The 16,196-nt window shown below is 38.9% G+C and overlaps 1 protein-coding gene across 4 annotated transcripts in view; it reads left to right on the top strand.

The window, feature by feature from the left end:
* The window catches only part of SYT14 (synaptotagmin 14), a 437,307-nt gene that overhangs the window by 289,838 nt on the left and 131,273 nt on the right, over nt 1-16,196 (top strand). For 3 of the 4 annotated variants that reach the window (XM_064273241.1, XM_023548406.2, XM_064273240.1), the window contains one exon: nt 10,766-11,037. The exons of the other annotated variant lie outside the window; for it this stretch is intronic. In XM_064273241.1, the coding sequence (XP_064129311.1) occupies nt 10,766-11,037 (272 nt within the window). The remainder of the gene's footprint in view (nt 1-10,765; nt 11,038-16,196) is intronic. 4 annotated transcript variants of the gene reach the window in all.

Raw genomic sequence — 16,196 nt, 5'->3', positions numbered from 1 at the left:
GGTGTCATTGATCCTGATTACCAAGAGGAAATCAGATTGATATTACATAATGGAGGTATAGAAGAGTATGTCTGGAATGCAGGAGATCTCTTAGGACGTCTCCTAGTACTACCATGTCTTGTGATTAAAGTCAATGGAAAACTGCAGCAACCCAATTCCAACATGACTACTAATGACCCAGACCCTTCAGGAATGAAAGCTTGGGTCATACCACCAGGCAAAGAGCCACGACCAGCTGAGGTGCTTGCTGAGGGCAAAGGGAATACGGACTGGGTGGTGGAAGAAGATAGTTACCAGTTACAGCCACGTGACCAGCTGCAGAAACAAGGACTGTAATTGTTATGAGTATTTCTGCTTTGTATGTGTGCATCAGATATTTTTATTTTCTTATAAGATGTAAGATGCAAACAGGGCAAGTGCGTTTTGGGTTGTATGTTTGTTGTATCATGTTAGGCATAAGTATGACTTTTTAATTGTCTTTATTCAGAAATTATGTATGGTTTAAGGAAATGTGTACATGTGCCAAGTTGACAAGGGATTCACTGCAATGGTTAAGATTGTGTGTCAGCTTGGCTGGGCCATGATTTTCAGTGTTTATATGTCATCACTCCCGTGATTGAATCAACTGTGAGTAGCCAATCAGTTGAAAGGGAGTTTCCTGGGGGGGGTGACCTGCATCGGAATATAAGGAGATGTTCTGGGTTTTATGTTCACTCTGGACCCTGCGACTGTCTCCTGTTCTTCTGACCTCTGGTTCTTGGGATTTGAGGTGTCAGGTTATCTACCAGTGTTGGAATTCATCCATCTTCACAGCCTGTGAGCAGAAGCCCTGCCCTTCAACTTGCTGATTTTGGGTTCACCAGCCCCTGCAGCTACATGAATCAAGAGAAGCTTCTATCCTGATCCATGGATTTGGGGTGTTCCAGCCTCTGCAATTGCGTGAGCTGTTTGCTTGATATAAATCTCCCTCTATATATACATATGTATGCTTTACTGGTTTTGCTTCTCTAGAGAACGCAGCCTAAGACACTGCCCTTTACTGGGAGGGGTTGAGGGGGCGAACGGTGAGTGGGTGCTGGTGTGTTCGCACTGCCACCGCAGCCTCTCACCACACAGCACTGGGGGAGGAGGGAAGAAGCTTGGCTGGGTCAGCAGGTGGGAAGGGGGGCAGATGGAGTGCCCAGTGTTGTTCAGCGGGGTCGGGGTCCTCAGGCAGTAGGGTGGCAGTCAGGGCTGGGTGGGTGGGAGAGGAGGGGCTTGTATCTTGTTTCCCAGTGGTTGGGGCTGCAGAAATGGGTCAGTTTGTGCTGCTAATCACCAGGAGGGGGGAGGGGGGAGCGTGTGCTCTTGTCACTGGGCAACGGTACCTGGGCTCTTCCTGTTGGCTGTAGCAAGCAATCAGGATCTTATTCACTCCAGGTATATCTACCCAGTTACTCTGTGTCTGTCGGGAAATTCTGTGCAGTTGCCTGCTGTGCTCCTCCTCACTGGAGGTTGCTGCTGTTTTTGTCTCAAGGTGGCCACGTTGTGCCAGGCTGGCTGGCAGGGCCCTTCTACTCCCTCTTCTTGTTTGTAGTTGTCAGTCACTTTCTTCTTCCAGTCAGTGTTCGATCTAGCTCTTTTTCCTTTCATTTGATGCCAGGGTTCCAGGATTGTCATCTGTATCTGCTTCACTTGGTTCCTTGGGACTTTGCTATAGAGGGATGGCGTGGTGTATCTGACTAAGCCACCATGTTGGCATGTTGGCCTCCCTGCCTGTAAGTTTTTATGAGGAATAAGTCCATCAATTTTATTTTGTCCTCGAAAATTGCTGTATTATTTAGGATAATTCAGTGAATTTTGTAGCAATGAATTTGAAATATCTACTCTGTTTATAAGTCAAATCACCCTTTTACCCCTTCCTCCCTTTGTGTGCATGTTTTTCTAGGTAAAAATTAGTTTTATTGATTATCCAATGGAATAATATTGCTCTCATATCTTAATATTTGTGATCTTGAATTATATTAAATATTTTAATGGTAATCTCTAATGTAGGCAATCAAAGCACATGTGTTGTATATTAAATATTTCCACTGATTTATTATTGTACTTCTTAAAATATTTATTGAGTGCCTACTATAGGACAAAAACTATGGTAGAAATTTGCTGTATGTCATGTCATTTAGTTGTTTAGGCAATCTTGTAAACAAAACTGCCTCCAGTATTTCCTGAAAGAAATCTTATTTTCAGGTCTAGTCAGATTATTTTAACTGTTCTTATTAGACTTTGTCACATTTGTTTTTGGAAGGCAATTTTGAAAATAGTGTTTTGTTCTGCTTTTTCTCTTATGTACGTTGTGGTATTTCTATGACATGTTTTAATTAGAAGAGTGCTAAAACCTAGAGCAGTTAGTAACATCTCTTAATATTGTCTGCTCTTTTATTTCCTTAATGTCAAACAAAAATAAAGTGTGAGTTCATGATCTGTGAACTTAGAAGTTCTCTGCCCTGCCAGTCAAGGTTGGTTCACATTGAGGAAATATCTCTGCAAAAAAAATTTTTTTCCTTTATTTAACAAAATTTTGTAACACTGTTTTATTGGTATGCACTTGGTCATCTGGAGAGACTTCCTTTGTTCTGGCACTATGCAAAGCCAGTAGCCTTTCAGTTCATCTTATAAATGGGTCAGAGCTGTATACCTACTCAAAGAGTATGCTGCTGTCCACATGTATAGAAACCAACCAAGCCTTTTGTCTTCTTAGTGGGAGGCAGCACAAGGGGTAGTAAATTATCTTTGACTTTCGAATGAATATCCCTTCATGCCCCTGGATCCACAAAAAGTGTATTGAGGCGGCAAGTCTCTATATTTTTGTAGGATTTAGTTTTCAATTCTGTCACACTGTATAGCTTACCGAGGTACTTCATCTATCAATTGTTTTACTCCCCAGGTCCTAATAGCTTGCTCTCATCAAGAGCAGGATCAAGGAGATATAGTGTGTAATGTCGAAATAGCCAAGGTCTCTGCAGAGCAGGTTGTGGCGTAGACCAAAAGCGTTATGTTTACCTGAACCTGGACAGCAGAGGTATTGCTGGCATCGCCAGGTGAAAACAACTTGTTACTGTCATTCTTTCTGAGTTGTTATGAAAGAAAAAGCATTTGCGAGGTTAAACTACATATCAAATACCAAGGCTGTATTAATTTGCTCAATAAGGAGATTCCATCTGGTGTGACAACTGCAGTTGAACTAATCTTCCAATTAAGTTTATGATAATCTGTCATCTTTTTTCAAGGCTATTAGTTTTTGCAGGGGCCAAACTAGTGAAGAATATCACCAAACCTACAATTCTCAAGTCTCTAACTTTTTCTCTAAGAATGCCTTGTTGTTGGAGAATGCAAACTGCAATGGTTTCCACCGGTCCCTTCCAATAAGCCAAAATAAAACCAAACCCGTCGAGTCAATTCTGACTCATAGTGACCCTGTAGGACCAAGTGGAACTGCCCCATAGAGTTTCCAAGGAGCAGCTGGTGGATTCGAACTGCCGACTTTTTGGTTAGCAGTCAAGCTCTTAACCACTGCGCCAGCAGGGCTCCTTCCTATGCTATAGTATTAACCAATGGTGGCTACTGGTTAGAAAGCCAAAGTTTGGGTTCTGCCAATTACTAAGAGTATCCATTCTTATAAATCCAAGAACTAGGAAAATAACAGTAAGGTCAATTCTTAGATTTATTCTTAGGTGTTCAGTGTTATCTGATGCTATTATATATGTGGGATTAGTTTTAAATTTTACTTTCTAATTATTCATCGCATGTGTATGAAAATTCAGTTGATTTTGCTATATTGACCTCATATCTAATAATCTTGCTAAGTTTACTTACTATCGTTAGTAGATTGCTTCTAGATTATTTTGGATTTTCTACTTCACAGTCGTCCTCTGAGAGTAATGAAAGTTTTAATTTTTTCTTTCCAATCCTTTTACATCTTCTTTTTCTTGCCTTATTGCGCTGGCTAGGACCTCCAGTACATTGTTGAGTAGAAGTGGTGATAATAGTCATCCTTTTCTCATTCCTGATCTCAGAGGTAAAGATTTCAACATTTCACCATTGAATATGATGTTTGCTATTGGACTTTTAGTAGATACCCTTTATGAGAGATGAAGAAAGTTGCCTTCTGTCATGGATTGAATTGTGTCCCCCAAAATATTTGTCAGCTTAGCTGGGCCATGAGTCCCAGCATTGTGTGATCATCCACCATTTTATGTGATTTCTCTAGGTGTTGTAAATCCTATTACTATGATGAAATGAGATGGATTAGTGGCAGTTACATTGATGAGAGCCAGAAGATTAGATAGTGTCTTAAGCCAGTCTCTTTTGAGATATGTAAGAGAGAAGTGAGCAGAGAGACATGGGGACCTCATACCACCAAGAAAGCAGTGCTGGGAACAGAGCATATCCTTTGGACCGGAGGTTGCTGTGCTGAGATGCTCTCAGACCAAGGGAAGACTGATGACAAGGACCTTCCTCTAGAGCCGACAGAGAGGGAAAGCCTTCCCCTGGAGCTGACACCCTGAATGTGGACTTGTACTGAACAGTGAGAAAATAAATCTCTTTGTTAAAGCCGTCCACTTGTGGTATTTCTGTTATAGCAGCACTAGATGACTAAGACGCCTTCTATTCCTAGTTTGCTCAGAGGTTTTATCATGAATGAATAGTGAATTTTATCAAGTTTATTTAATCTATTAAGATTATCACATTACTTTTCACCTTTATTGTTTCAATACAATGAATTATATAGATTTTTGAATGTTAAACCCACCTTGAATTTGATGAAGAACTTTGTATTCCTAGTATAAACCTAAAGTGGTTGTGATATAGTACTCTGTTTATATAACTCTGGATTTGGTTTGCTAATATTTTGTACAGAATTTTTCTATCTGTGTTCATAAGAAGGATTTGGTTATAATTTTCTTTTTCAAACTTTGGTGTCAAGGTTATACTGGCCTCATAAAACAATTTCAGTAATGTTCCCGCTCTTTATATTATCTGAATGATTTTGTGTAAGATTAGTGTTTTTTGTTCCTTAAATTATATGGTTCGCCTATGAAGCTTTGTAGACCTGGAATTTTCTTTGTTGGGAGGGTTTTAAAATATGGATTCAATTTCTTTCATAGCTTTAATATTACATAATTTTCCTGTTCTTGGATCTGCTTCGATAGGTTGTATTTCTCTGGGAATTTGTCTATATAATCTAATTTTAAAATTTATTTTCATAAATTATGAAGGTATCTTTTTATGGAGATGACTTTTTAAAAACAGTTACAAAATTAAAGAAAGTTAGAAATACAGTACAAAGACTTTTATTCCCCTTGAACCATTTGAGAATAAATGGCTGACCTGATACTTCATTACATCCAAATACAAAAACAAGGAAAGTCTCCTACAGAACCACAATACAACAAACGAAATTAGGAAATTAACATTGATTATTATTACCATATAACCCTCAGGCTTTACTCAGGGTTCATCAAGTGTCCAAATAATGTTCCTTTTAACAAAAGGATCCATTTCAAAATTATGTTTAGCATTTAGTGGTCACGTTTCTTTAGTCTCTTTTCAGTCTAAAACAATTCTTCGGTTATATTCTTTTGATTTTTTTTTTTTTACAGGTCAGTTATTCTGTAAAATATCTGAGTTTGCCCGATACTTCTCATGATTAGATTCAGGTTTTGCACCTTTAGCTGTAATAGCACAGAAGTGGTGCTATGTTCTTCTCATTGCCTCTTAACCACAGTGCACCATTTTTATATGCCCAATTACCTATAGTGTTCACTTCGATCTTTTCATTGAGGTGGTATCCGTGAGACTTTTCCAGTGTAAAATTACTCTTTTTCTCTTTGTAATTAACAAGTATTTATAGGAAGGTTCTTTGTAACTGTGAAGATACACTGTTCCTCAAAAAAAAATTATTCATATATTTATTTATATATGTATAGACTTACAGTTTCCTGTTTTTTCAATATGTTATATAATCAGTTACTGTAATAATTTATTCTGAAACTCAAATTGTTGGTGGGATTTGGTCAACAGGAGCCCCTTCAAGCTGGCTTCTTTGTGCTGTTAACATGTCCCCATCATGCTTTGAGCATGTCTTTACTTTTAATGCAGCAAGTTTTTCTAGGTTCATCTTATTCATCTTGTCCCAGCCCTGGATGAATCATTTCTCCAAGGAGTTCTGGTTCCTTTTAGTGGAGAATAGATTTAGAAGCCAAGATCTAGGTATTAGATGTGCTCATTGCTATCAAGGTGTTGATGTTCCCAAACCCTGTCAGTGGGCAGAGCTACAGTATTTATGTGTGGGTGTGCCTCTATGTATAAATGCACCCATATGATATATTTATACTATATTTATACTATATTTATTATATCTACGCTGTATTTATTTCTATCTATAGATTAAAAACTATGAGCTCACATTATCTCCAATTCTAATTCAATACAGAATTTGTTCTAATTTTTTCCCTTTTAAACATTTGAAGCTCTCTAACAGTGAGTGGCCTGGCACCCATTAACTTGAATATATTTACTATCTGATCAGTCACCCCCTACACATGTGTGCCCCCTCACTCTATTTTTCTTCTGATGTCCCATGCAGCCTCCCCCACTTGTAGATATCCTTGTGACCCTCACAGCATGGGCTCTGACACCCCAATTCCAGTTTGCCCTACATACGGATACACTCATCACCCTGCTTGAGTTGTGACACCCTGTTTCAGAACTCCCTCTTCCCCCCCACATAGTTGCTTTCCTTACCTCACTTGGCCTTACCATACCCCACTCCAGGCCACTCTTACATATGAATACCTTCCCCATAGCCTCTTAGGCTCTGACATTCTGTGCCTGACCTCCTGCCTGCGTGGATGCACTCCTCACTCTGCTCGTTGCCTGATATCTCTTACCAGGCACCCCTCTGTGTGGACACCCTCCTTACCCTACACGGGCTTCAACAACCCACACTAGTCATCCCTCCATGGTTCAGATCCTCACACTCCAACTCCACTTGCCAGGCTCCTCCTCTTCCCTCCATGTGGACACCCTCCTCACCTTGTATGGGCTCTTGCCCCAGGCCAGGCTACTGCTCCTTGAGGAATCCTCCTTTTCCTCTTGAGGCTCACACTGGGCCTTTCTTATCCTGGTCAGACTCCAACACACTATGTTGCGCTGCCCCCAGGGGTGGATGCCCTCCTCATCGTGGTGTGACTCTGCACCTCATTCCTGGTCACTTCCTGAAATGAAGGCCCTTCTCACTCCACTTGGGCTCTGACACTGTGTACTGGGCTGCACCTCCACATGGACATGGACACCCTTCTTATGTCGTTCCACTTGGGCTCTGATGTATCAGTCTGGGTCACTGCAGCTTTCCTCACCACCACCAGGGCAGACCCCTACCATCCTCTGCCCCACCGAATGGCTTTAGGCCTGGAATTTTCAGAAAGGGGAGGGCAAAAGAAAAGTTTGTTATCCTTTTAATGTCTGTGGTATTTGAAAAGATGTCACTTTTTTATTCCTGGTATTAATAAGTTTGCCTCATCATTTTCTTCATGACCAATCTTTTCCAGCAGCTTATCAATTTTTATTAGTGTTTTCAGTGAATTTTGTTTTGTTTGTTGGTGCTCTCTGTTGCGTGTGTGTTTTCTATTTAATTTCTATTCTTTATTATTCCTCCTATGTTTTGGGGTTTAATTTTTGGTGTTCGTTTTTTAATTTCTTGAGATGGAGATTTAGGATTTAGATAATTGATTTTCCCCTTTCCCCATAAATATATATACTTACAAACCAAACCCGTTGCTGTCGAGTCGATTCCGACTCATAGCAATCCTACAGGACAGAGTAGAACCGTCCCATAGGGTTTCCAAGGCTGTAAATCTTTATGGAAGCAGACTGCCACATCTATCTCCTGTGGAGCAACTAGTGGGTTCAAACAGCTGACCTTTTGGTTAGCAACCAAGTGTTTGATCACTGCACCACCAGGGCTCCAAACGTATGTACTTTGACCCATAAATATCCTTCCAAGCATGGCTTTAGCTGCTTTCCACAAGTATTTATATAGATTCTTTTTATTATTATTCTCTTCAGTACATTTTCTAATTTCTGTTGTAATTTTTCTTTTGATCCATGGTTTTTTTAGAAGTATATTTTAATCTCTAGTTATTTTGTCTGTATTTCTGTATAAATACCCTAGTTGGCTGGCAGGGACCTAATATACAACAAGTAAACCAAAGAAAATAAGGCATAACATTATTACCAGGCAGAAATTATATTGTACTGGTCACATCAAAAGAAGTTCAGAGAAGGATATTGTAGTGGAAAGTCTACTGGGGAAAAAAGAGCCACAGAGAGGGAAGGTGGTCTAATAAAGATGAAAACAGAGAGAGTTGACACCTTGGAGGATAAGGAAGACAAGGGCTGGACATGTTGGTTTTCTAGCCAACACCCTTTTCCTACCTTCATCCTCCCTGGACCTATATTGTACAAGCATGTACTTCTCCATATATTATGAGCAGTGAAGCTGGCTCCATTCCCATCCTCGAATTTTGGTGCTTCTGATTATTCTAAGCCAATTATGGTAATCCCATTTCCCTTACCAGAAATGGGTTTCAGAATAGACATGTGACCCATTCTGCCCTATGAGATCTGTGGGGCAGTATGCTGAGAGACTTCTGGAAAATATTACCTCTCTTTTAAGAAAAAAGATAAAGGAAAAGATGGCATGATGACTCCTAGAAATACAACATTGGGAAATATTTAATTGCCTTGATGTTACAGCAAGTATTTAGGTATTACCATCTAATTTAATTCACTGGCTGGTAAAATGTACATTTTTAAATGGGGGGTGTTGGTTTCATGATTCGTAAACTGTGTCAGTCATGAACATATTTGGAAATAACAGAAAATCCAAGGTCCAGTTATTTTAACAAATAGAGAGTTATATGTCTCAGGCATCAAGAACTTTGGGAGTAGCTACTCAGTGATGCTTCAGAGATCCAGGCTCTTTCTGTTTTTCTGCTTCTCCATCCTTAGCTTTCATTCTCATGCTTGTCACTTCATGAGTATAAGGTGGCTGCTTCTTGGGTTCTGCACATACAAGCAAGGGAAAGGGGGAATATGAAGCGGACAAAAGGAGATGCCAGTTGAGTCTGCCAGCTTTTATCAGGAAAACAAGTTTTCCAAGAAGCCCCACCCTGAAACCTTCTGCTTAGGTCTCATTGGCTCGTATAACAAGTGCCCTAATTGGAATGCATCTAGGGAAAGAAGGAGATTATGGATTTGATTAGGTCAGCCAATCAGCTGTGCCAGCCACACATGCTTCCCTACCCCACAGAAATTGATTAAGCCAGATAGTCACTTAAGGCTACTTGTCTCCTCATTAGTCTGTAATTTTGTGTTTTATTAGCTACTACTTGTGATGTGTCTATTTAATCTATCTTTTCTAATTTAGCTTTTTTTTTCTATTAATTCAGTATCTTCTCTACTTTTTATTTATGTTTTATAAACTAGAGTTAGTATATCAGACTTACTAGGTATGACATTTAATTTTCTTTTTCCAAAATTAGGACTCCTGAGCAAATATGTAAATTTGTGCTAAGTTTATGCAAATTAATATTTTTCTTTTGAACCAGCCATTGTGGTAATTTTTAAATGAGCCTGTAGTTCTTATGTAAAGTTTTTCTTTCTTAAGAAGGACAGAAGAACTATTGAATATTTGAATTGAACTCTATTATAAGAATTATAATACAAACTACCTTTTTCAGAGGTTTTTTTTTTTTTTGGAGAAAGGAAATACACAGTCCATTAAAAGAAAAAAATTAGCAGTGTTTAAATTTAATATCTGATATGGCATTCAGAATTTACCTGCACAAACTTAGCTATTCTTAAATTGTACACTGAACTATATTTCCTTACATCTACCCACCTCCGACCTGCACTTGCATCCTCGTTCACAGATGTGTTTATTCTCCATCATCACAGTAAAAATTCAAAAAATTATTTGAGACTGAAAGAAAATATGGTTTCAGTTAGCTGTTAGAGGTAGAGATGCCTGTTGTAGACAAGACGGAGCCATACTTTACATGGAACACAGACACGGATGTGAAACGGAATGGGGGTTAACCTTATGGAGAAGAGACATGATATGTCTTTCAGTCTTTGCTGACCAATGCAGGTTAGCAAGCAGGGATTAGGGCTAGATTTACAGTGCATCTCATTTCGGATTCTGGATCCAGGATAAAAAAGATCCAGGATAGACGTAGAAAAATAGCTTCTGACCCTGCTAAGCTGAATACTAGTTTAAGTTCATCTCAGTAACTGGAAAAAAAGCAAAAGAGGTCTTTATGTCTATTTTACAAACGATATTTTTATTATTTTGTTTAGATAGGCTGCAGAGCACAGGGGAATAAATGACAAAGTATGTATGCTGAAAGGGAAAACCGAATAAATACGCTGTTTTACTAATGCTTAATCATTCTCCCATTTTTTGTGGTACATAACCACAGGATCTCTTTTAGTATATGACTTTTATTTTTCCTAATCTTATTATGCGTAAAGAGAGGGGTGGGGAACCAGATTATTTCATTTTTGTTTCTAAGCTAGAGAAGAAGAAAACTCACTAGTAAATCTAATAGCTCCATTCCTGCAAACTTTCGTCCAGTTTTTCAATGTATATATAGTTATTAAAGCTGTAGTGCATCTGAGGCTAATTGGAAACAGTGACCAGGTTCTTAATCATTATCAGGGAACTGCATTCAGAGAATGAGAAGAACACCCCCACTGGATGAATTGCAGCCACCACCGTATCAGGATGACAGTGGTTCTCCCCATCTCTCATGTACACCCTCAGAAATCGGGGACAACAAATGTGAACACTCCCACTGCAGCAACAGCCCAAGATGCTCATATAACAAGTGCCCAAGTGAAGGAAGCACAGGTCATGAAGTAGAAAGTTTTCATAATAAAGGATATGAAGAAGATGTCCCAAGTGACAGTACTGCAGTCCTGAGCCCTGAAGTAAGTAAAAGCACATAGAATGTTTTAAATGAATGTGATTGGGAGGAGGATAATCCTTTGCTTCTCCTCTAGGTAAACGCAATGGCTTCGTCACTGTCTTTTTCTTTGTGGCTGTGATTCCAGTTTTCATCCTTGATCTATTCTTTATCCAACAAACATATAGGGCTGTTCCAGTCCTCAACTCCTCCCAAAAGGAAAACGGGTAGCTAAAAATGACAGCAGCAGACAAGACTGAAGAGTAATCTTCCGTCAGTTTTCAACCTCAAGATAGGTTGTTTTGTTTGTGTACCACTTTATAAGTAACATTCTGGCATTTTTTACCTATTTGTTTCATCTTAGGGTTATTATATTTTTGGGGCTTTTAAAGTATTGTTATTTTTTATTATTGGGAAGGTGTTGATTAATATCGTTTCACAGATCTTTCAAAATAATGTTGCATTTTCATATACAGAATTGAAGGGGATAAGTGGTGATCAGCTTAACTACTAAAATTTCCATTCGTGACATCATACATTGAGAATGGTTAGTACCTGGGTTTTGAGTTATTTATTTTTTGGAGCAAAAATATGAAAACAATAAAAGTAATTGTTCTGCACCTTTGAAGTCTTGCCCTGTGCTAGAAAGGATTTGTTTTAACCTTTCTATAATGATGAAAATTACAAACGTATCCTAGAGGTTTTCATAAGATAGTCTTTACTTTTAGGATTTAGTTTCCTTTCAAGTTTCACAACTTTCCTCTTAGCAACATCTCATAATACTGTAGTATGTCCGTGCTCTTCCTAGGTGAATTGTCTGATCTGCTGTCAAAATTGAATAATGGACATAACCCACTACCCACTGCCGATAATGCACATAGTTCCCCAAAGTATAGAACAATTCAACTAGGGAAAGAATTTCCTCAATTTTAAGTTTTTCTTCTATTTTATTTCTAGTAGTATAATATAGTACCTGACCTAGAAGAACATCCTACATGGATATATTAATATGTTGGTCTTCTCATGATGTTCCACAAAGAATATTTCTCAGTGTTCTATCATCTGAACAAGTTTGACTAACTGTTTTGTAGATTTTCAAACTATATAGCCAACAAACTAACAGTGACACCTAGATTGTGTAATTAACAACGACAATAATAGCTATCACGAATTATACCAGGAATTGTGTTGTGCAGCTTATTTAATTTTAACAATCATGTCTTCAGGAAGTTATTATTTACATTTTACAGATGAAAACATTGAGACTCAGAGAGTTAAGCAACATACCAAAGCATTAGCAGCTCTTCAATGGTGAAAGTATTATTCAAGTCCAGGCCTAACTGCAAAAACAATGTTCTTAACTATGCTGTATTGCCCTTCCTGATCTGAATTGTTGTGTGGGAAGTTAGTGGTACCCTCCAAGTACACTACGAGGCAAGCTGTGTTAGAGGACTCAGGCCATATTAAAGTACTCAAATTAGGTGTGTGTGTGCGTGCGTGTGTGTGAATCTATTCCATATATAAAGCAAGAAGTAAGGAGAGCAAGATGAGGTGGGTTAATACACTTAGGATAGGATGCAGGAGGGTGGAAGGACCACCCTATGTGAATCCTGGTTTATACAGTGCTTGTATGTTGTCTTACTCCCTCTGTTTCATCAGCCTTCTCTGTTTATGGTGTGGTAACAAGGACCAGAGTTGAGATTTGAAGAAGAGTTCCTTTGGCCAGTAATACACACTCAGTTTATGGGATAGGCGCAGGGGCAGGTGCACCTGGCCACTGCCAAGAACACCAGTTAGCCTGCTGAACAGACATGGGTTTACCTGCATTTCTCAGGGAGAGCACATGACTGACCGCTGTCAGCCCAAAGGGGACATGATGATTGCTTGGGCTTTCCACCATGTTTTCTATTTATTCTGTATATCTTCAGCACATCTCACAAATTATTGACTTAATTACTGTCGTTTTTTTATTATTATTTTTATTGTGCTTTAAGTGAAAGTATACAAATCAAGACAGTCTCTCACACAAAAACTTACATGCACCTTGCTACATACTCCAAATTGCTCTGCCCCTAATGAGATAGTCTGCTCCCTCCCTCTGCTCTCTCTTTTCATGTCCCTTTCGCCAGCTTCTAACCCCCTAAACCCTCTCATCTCCCCTCCAGACAGGAGATGCCAACATAGTCTCAAGTGTCCACCTGATCCAAGAAGCTCACTCCTCAGCAGCATCCCTCTCCAACCCATTGTCCAGTCCAATCCCTGTCTGAAGAATTGGCTGTGGGAGTGGTTCCTGGGGCCATGACCACCAGGGTCCTTCTGGTCCCAGTCAGATCATTAAGTCTGGTCTTTTTATGAGAATTTGGGGTCTGCATCTCACTGTTCTCTTGCTCCCTCAGGGGTTCTCTCTTGTGTTCCCTCTCAGGGCAGTCATTGGTTGTAGCCAGGTACCATCTAATTCTTCTGGTCTCAGGCTGATGTAGTCTCTGGCTTGTGTGGCCCTTTCTGTCTCTTGGGCTCGTAATTACCTTGTGTTGTTGGTGTTCTTCATTCTCCTTTGATCCAAGTGGGTTGAAACCAATTGATGAATCTTAGATGGCCACTTGCTAGTGTTTAAGACCCCAGACGCCACTCTCCAAAGTGGGATGCAGAATGTTTTCTTAATAGATTTTATTATGCCAGTTGACTTAGATGCCCCCTGAAACCATGGTCCCCAAACCCCTACCCCTGCTATGCTGGCCTTCGAAGCATTCAGTTTATTCAGGATACTTCTTTGCTTTTGGTTTTGTCCAATTGTGCTGACCTCTCCTGTGTTGTGTGTTGTCTTTCCCTTCACCTAAAGTAGTTCTTATCTACTATCTAATTAGTGAATACCCCCTCTCACACTCGCTCCCTCCCCGCCTCATAACCATCAAAGACTATTTGCTTCTCTTTTTTAACTATTTCTCCAGTTCTTATAATAGTGGTCTTGTACAATATTTGTCCTTTTGCAGCTGACTAATATCACTCAGCATAATGCCTTCCACACTCCTCCATGTTCTGAAATGTTTCACTGTTCTTTATTGATGGGTAGTATTCCATTGTGTGAATATACCATAATTTATTTATCCATTCATCCATTGATGGGCACCTTGGTTGCTTCCATCTTTTCGCTGTAGTAAACAGTGCTGCAATAAACATGGGTGTGCATATATCTGTTCGTGTAAAGGCTCTTATTTGTCTAGGTTATATTCTAAGGAGTAGGATTGTTGGATCGTATGGTAGTTTTATTTCTAGCTTTTTAAGGAAGTGCCAAATTGATTTCCAAAGGGGTTGTACCATTGTACACTGCCACCAACAGTGTATAAGTGTTCCAATATCTCCACAGCCTCTGCAACATATACTGTTTTCTGTTTTTGTGGATTAATGCCAGCCTTGATGGAATGAAATGCAATCTCATTGTAGTTTTGATTTGCATTTCTTTAATGGCTAATGATTGTCAGCATTTCCTCATATATCTGTTAGCTATCTGAATGTCTTCTTTAGTGAAGTGTCTATTCATATCTTTTGCCCATTTTTTAATTGAGTTATTTGTCTTTTTGTAGTTGAGTTTTCGCAGTATCATGTAGATTTTAGAGATTAGGCGCTGATAGGAAATGTCATAGCTAAAAACTTTTTCTCGGTCTGTAGGTAATCTTTTAATCTTTTGGTGAAGTCTGCATGAACATAGGTGTTTGGTTTTTAGGAGCTCCCTGTTACCTAGTTTTTCTTCTGCATTGTTAATAATGTTTTGTATACTGTTTATGCCATGTATTAGGGCTCCTAACGTTGTCTCTATTTTTTATTCCATGATCTTTATTGTTTTAGATTTTATATTTAGGTCTTTGATCCGTTTTGAGCTCGTTTTTGTGCATGGAGTGAGGTATGGGTCTTGATTCATTTTTTTGGAGATGGATATCCAATAATGCCAGCACCATTTGTTAAAAAGACTGTCTTTCCTCATTGAACTATTTTGGAGTCTTTGCCACATATCAACTGCTCATATGTGGATGGATTTATGTCTGGATTCTCAATTCTGTTCCATTGGTCCATGTATCTGTTGTTGTACCAGTACTAGGCTGTTTTGACTACTGTAGCGGTATAATAGGTTCTAAAATCAGATAGAGTAATGCCTCCCATTTTGTTCTTCTTTTTCAGTAATGCTTTACTTATCCGGGGCCTCTTTCCCTTCCATATGAAGTCAGTGATTTGTTTCTCCATCTCATTAAAAAATGTCATTGGAATTTGGATCAGAATTGCATTAAATCTATAGATCGCTTTTGGTAGGATAGATATTTTTATAATGTTAAGTCTTCCTATCCATGAGCAAGGTATGTTTTTCTACTTATGTAGGTCTCTTTTGGTTTCGTGCAGCAGTGTTTTGTAGTTTTCTTTGAATAAGTCTTTTACATCTCTGCTGAGATTTGTTCCAAAGTATTTTATCTTCTTGGAGGCTACCGTAAATGGTATTGATTTGGTGATTTCCTCTTCTGTGTTCTTATTGTTGGTGTAGAGGAATCCAACTGATTTTTGTACGTTTCTCTTGTATCCCGATACTCTGCTGAACTCTTCTATTAGTTTCAGTAGTTTTCTGGAGGATTCCTTACGGTTTTCTGTGTATAAGATCATGTCATCTGCAAATAGAGATACTTTCACTTCTTCCTTGCCAATCTGGATGCCCTTTATTTCTTTATCTAGCCTAACTGCTCTGGTTAGGACCTCCAGCACAATGTTGAATTACAGCAGTTGATAAAGGGCATACTTGTCTGGTTCCCAATCTCAAGGGGAATGCCTTCAGGCTCTCTCCATTTGGAATGATGTTGGCTATTGGCTTTGTGTAAATGTCGTTTATTATGTTGAGGAATTTTCCTTCTCTTCCTATTTTGCTGAGAGTTTTTATCATGAATGGGTGTTGAACTTTGTCAAATGCCTTTTCTGCATCAATTGATAAAATCATGTGATTCTTGTCTTTTGTTTTATTTATATGATGGATTACATGAATTGTTTTTCTAATGTTGAACCATCCCTGCATAACTGGTATGAATCCCACTTGGTCATGGTGGATTTTTTTTTTGATATGTTGTTGAATTCTGTTGGCTAGAATTTTCTTGAGGTTTTTTGCATCTACATTCATGCGGGATATAGCTCTGTAATTTTCTTTTTTTGTAG

This window comes from Loxodonta africana, chromosome 20 (genome assembly GCF_030014295.1).
Source record: "Loxodonta africana isolate mLoxAfr1 chromosome 20, mLoxAfr1.hap2, whole genome shotgun sequence".
Taxonomy (NCBI): Eukaryota; Metazoa; Chordata; class Mammalia; order Proboscidea; family Elephantidae; genus Loxodonta; species Loxodonta africana.
Note: the sequence above shows the minus strand (reverse complement) of the source record. Positions and strands in the feature narration are given on the sequence as shown.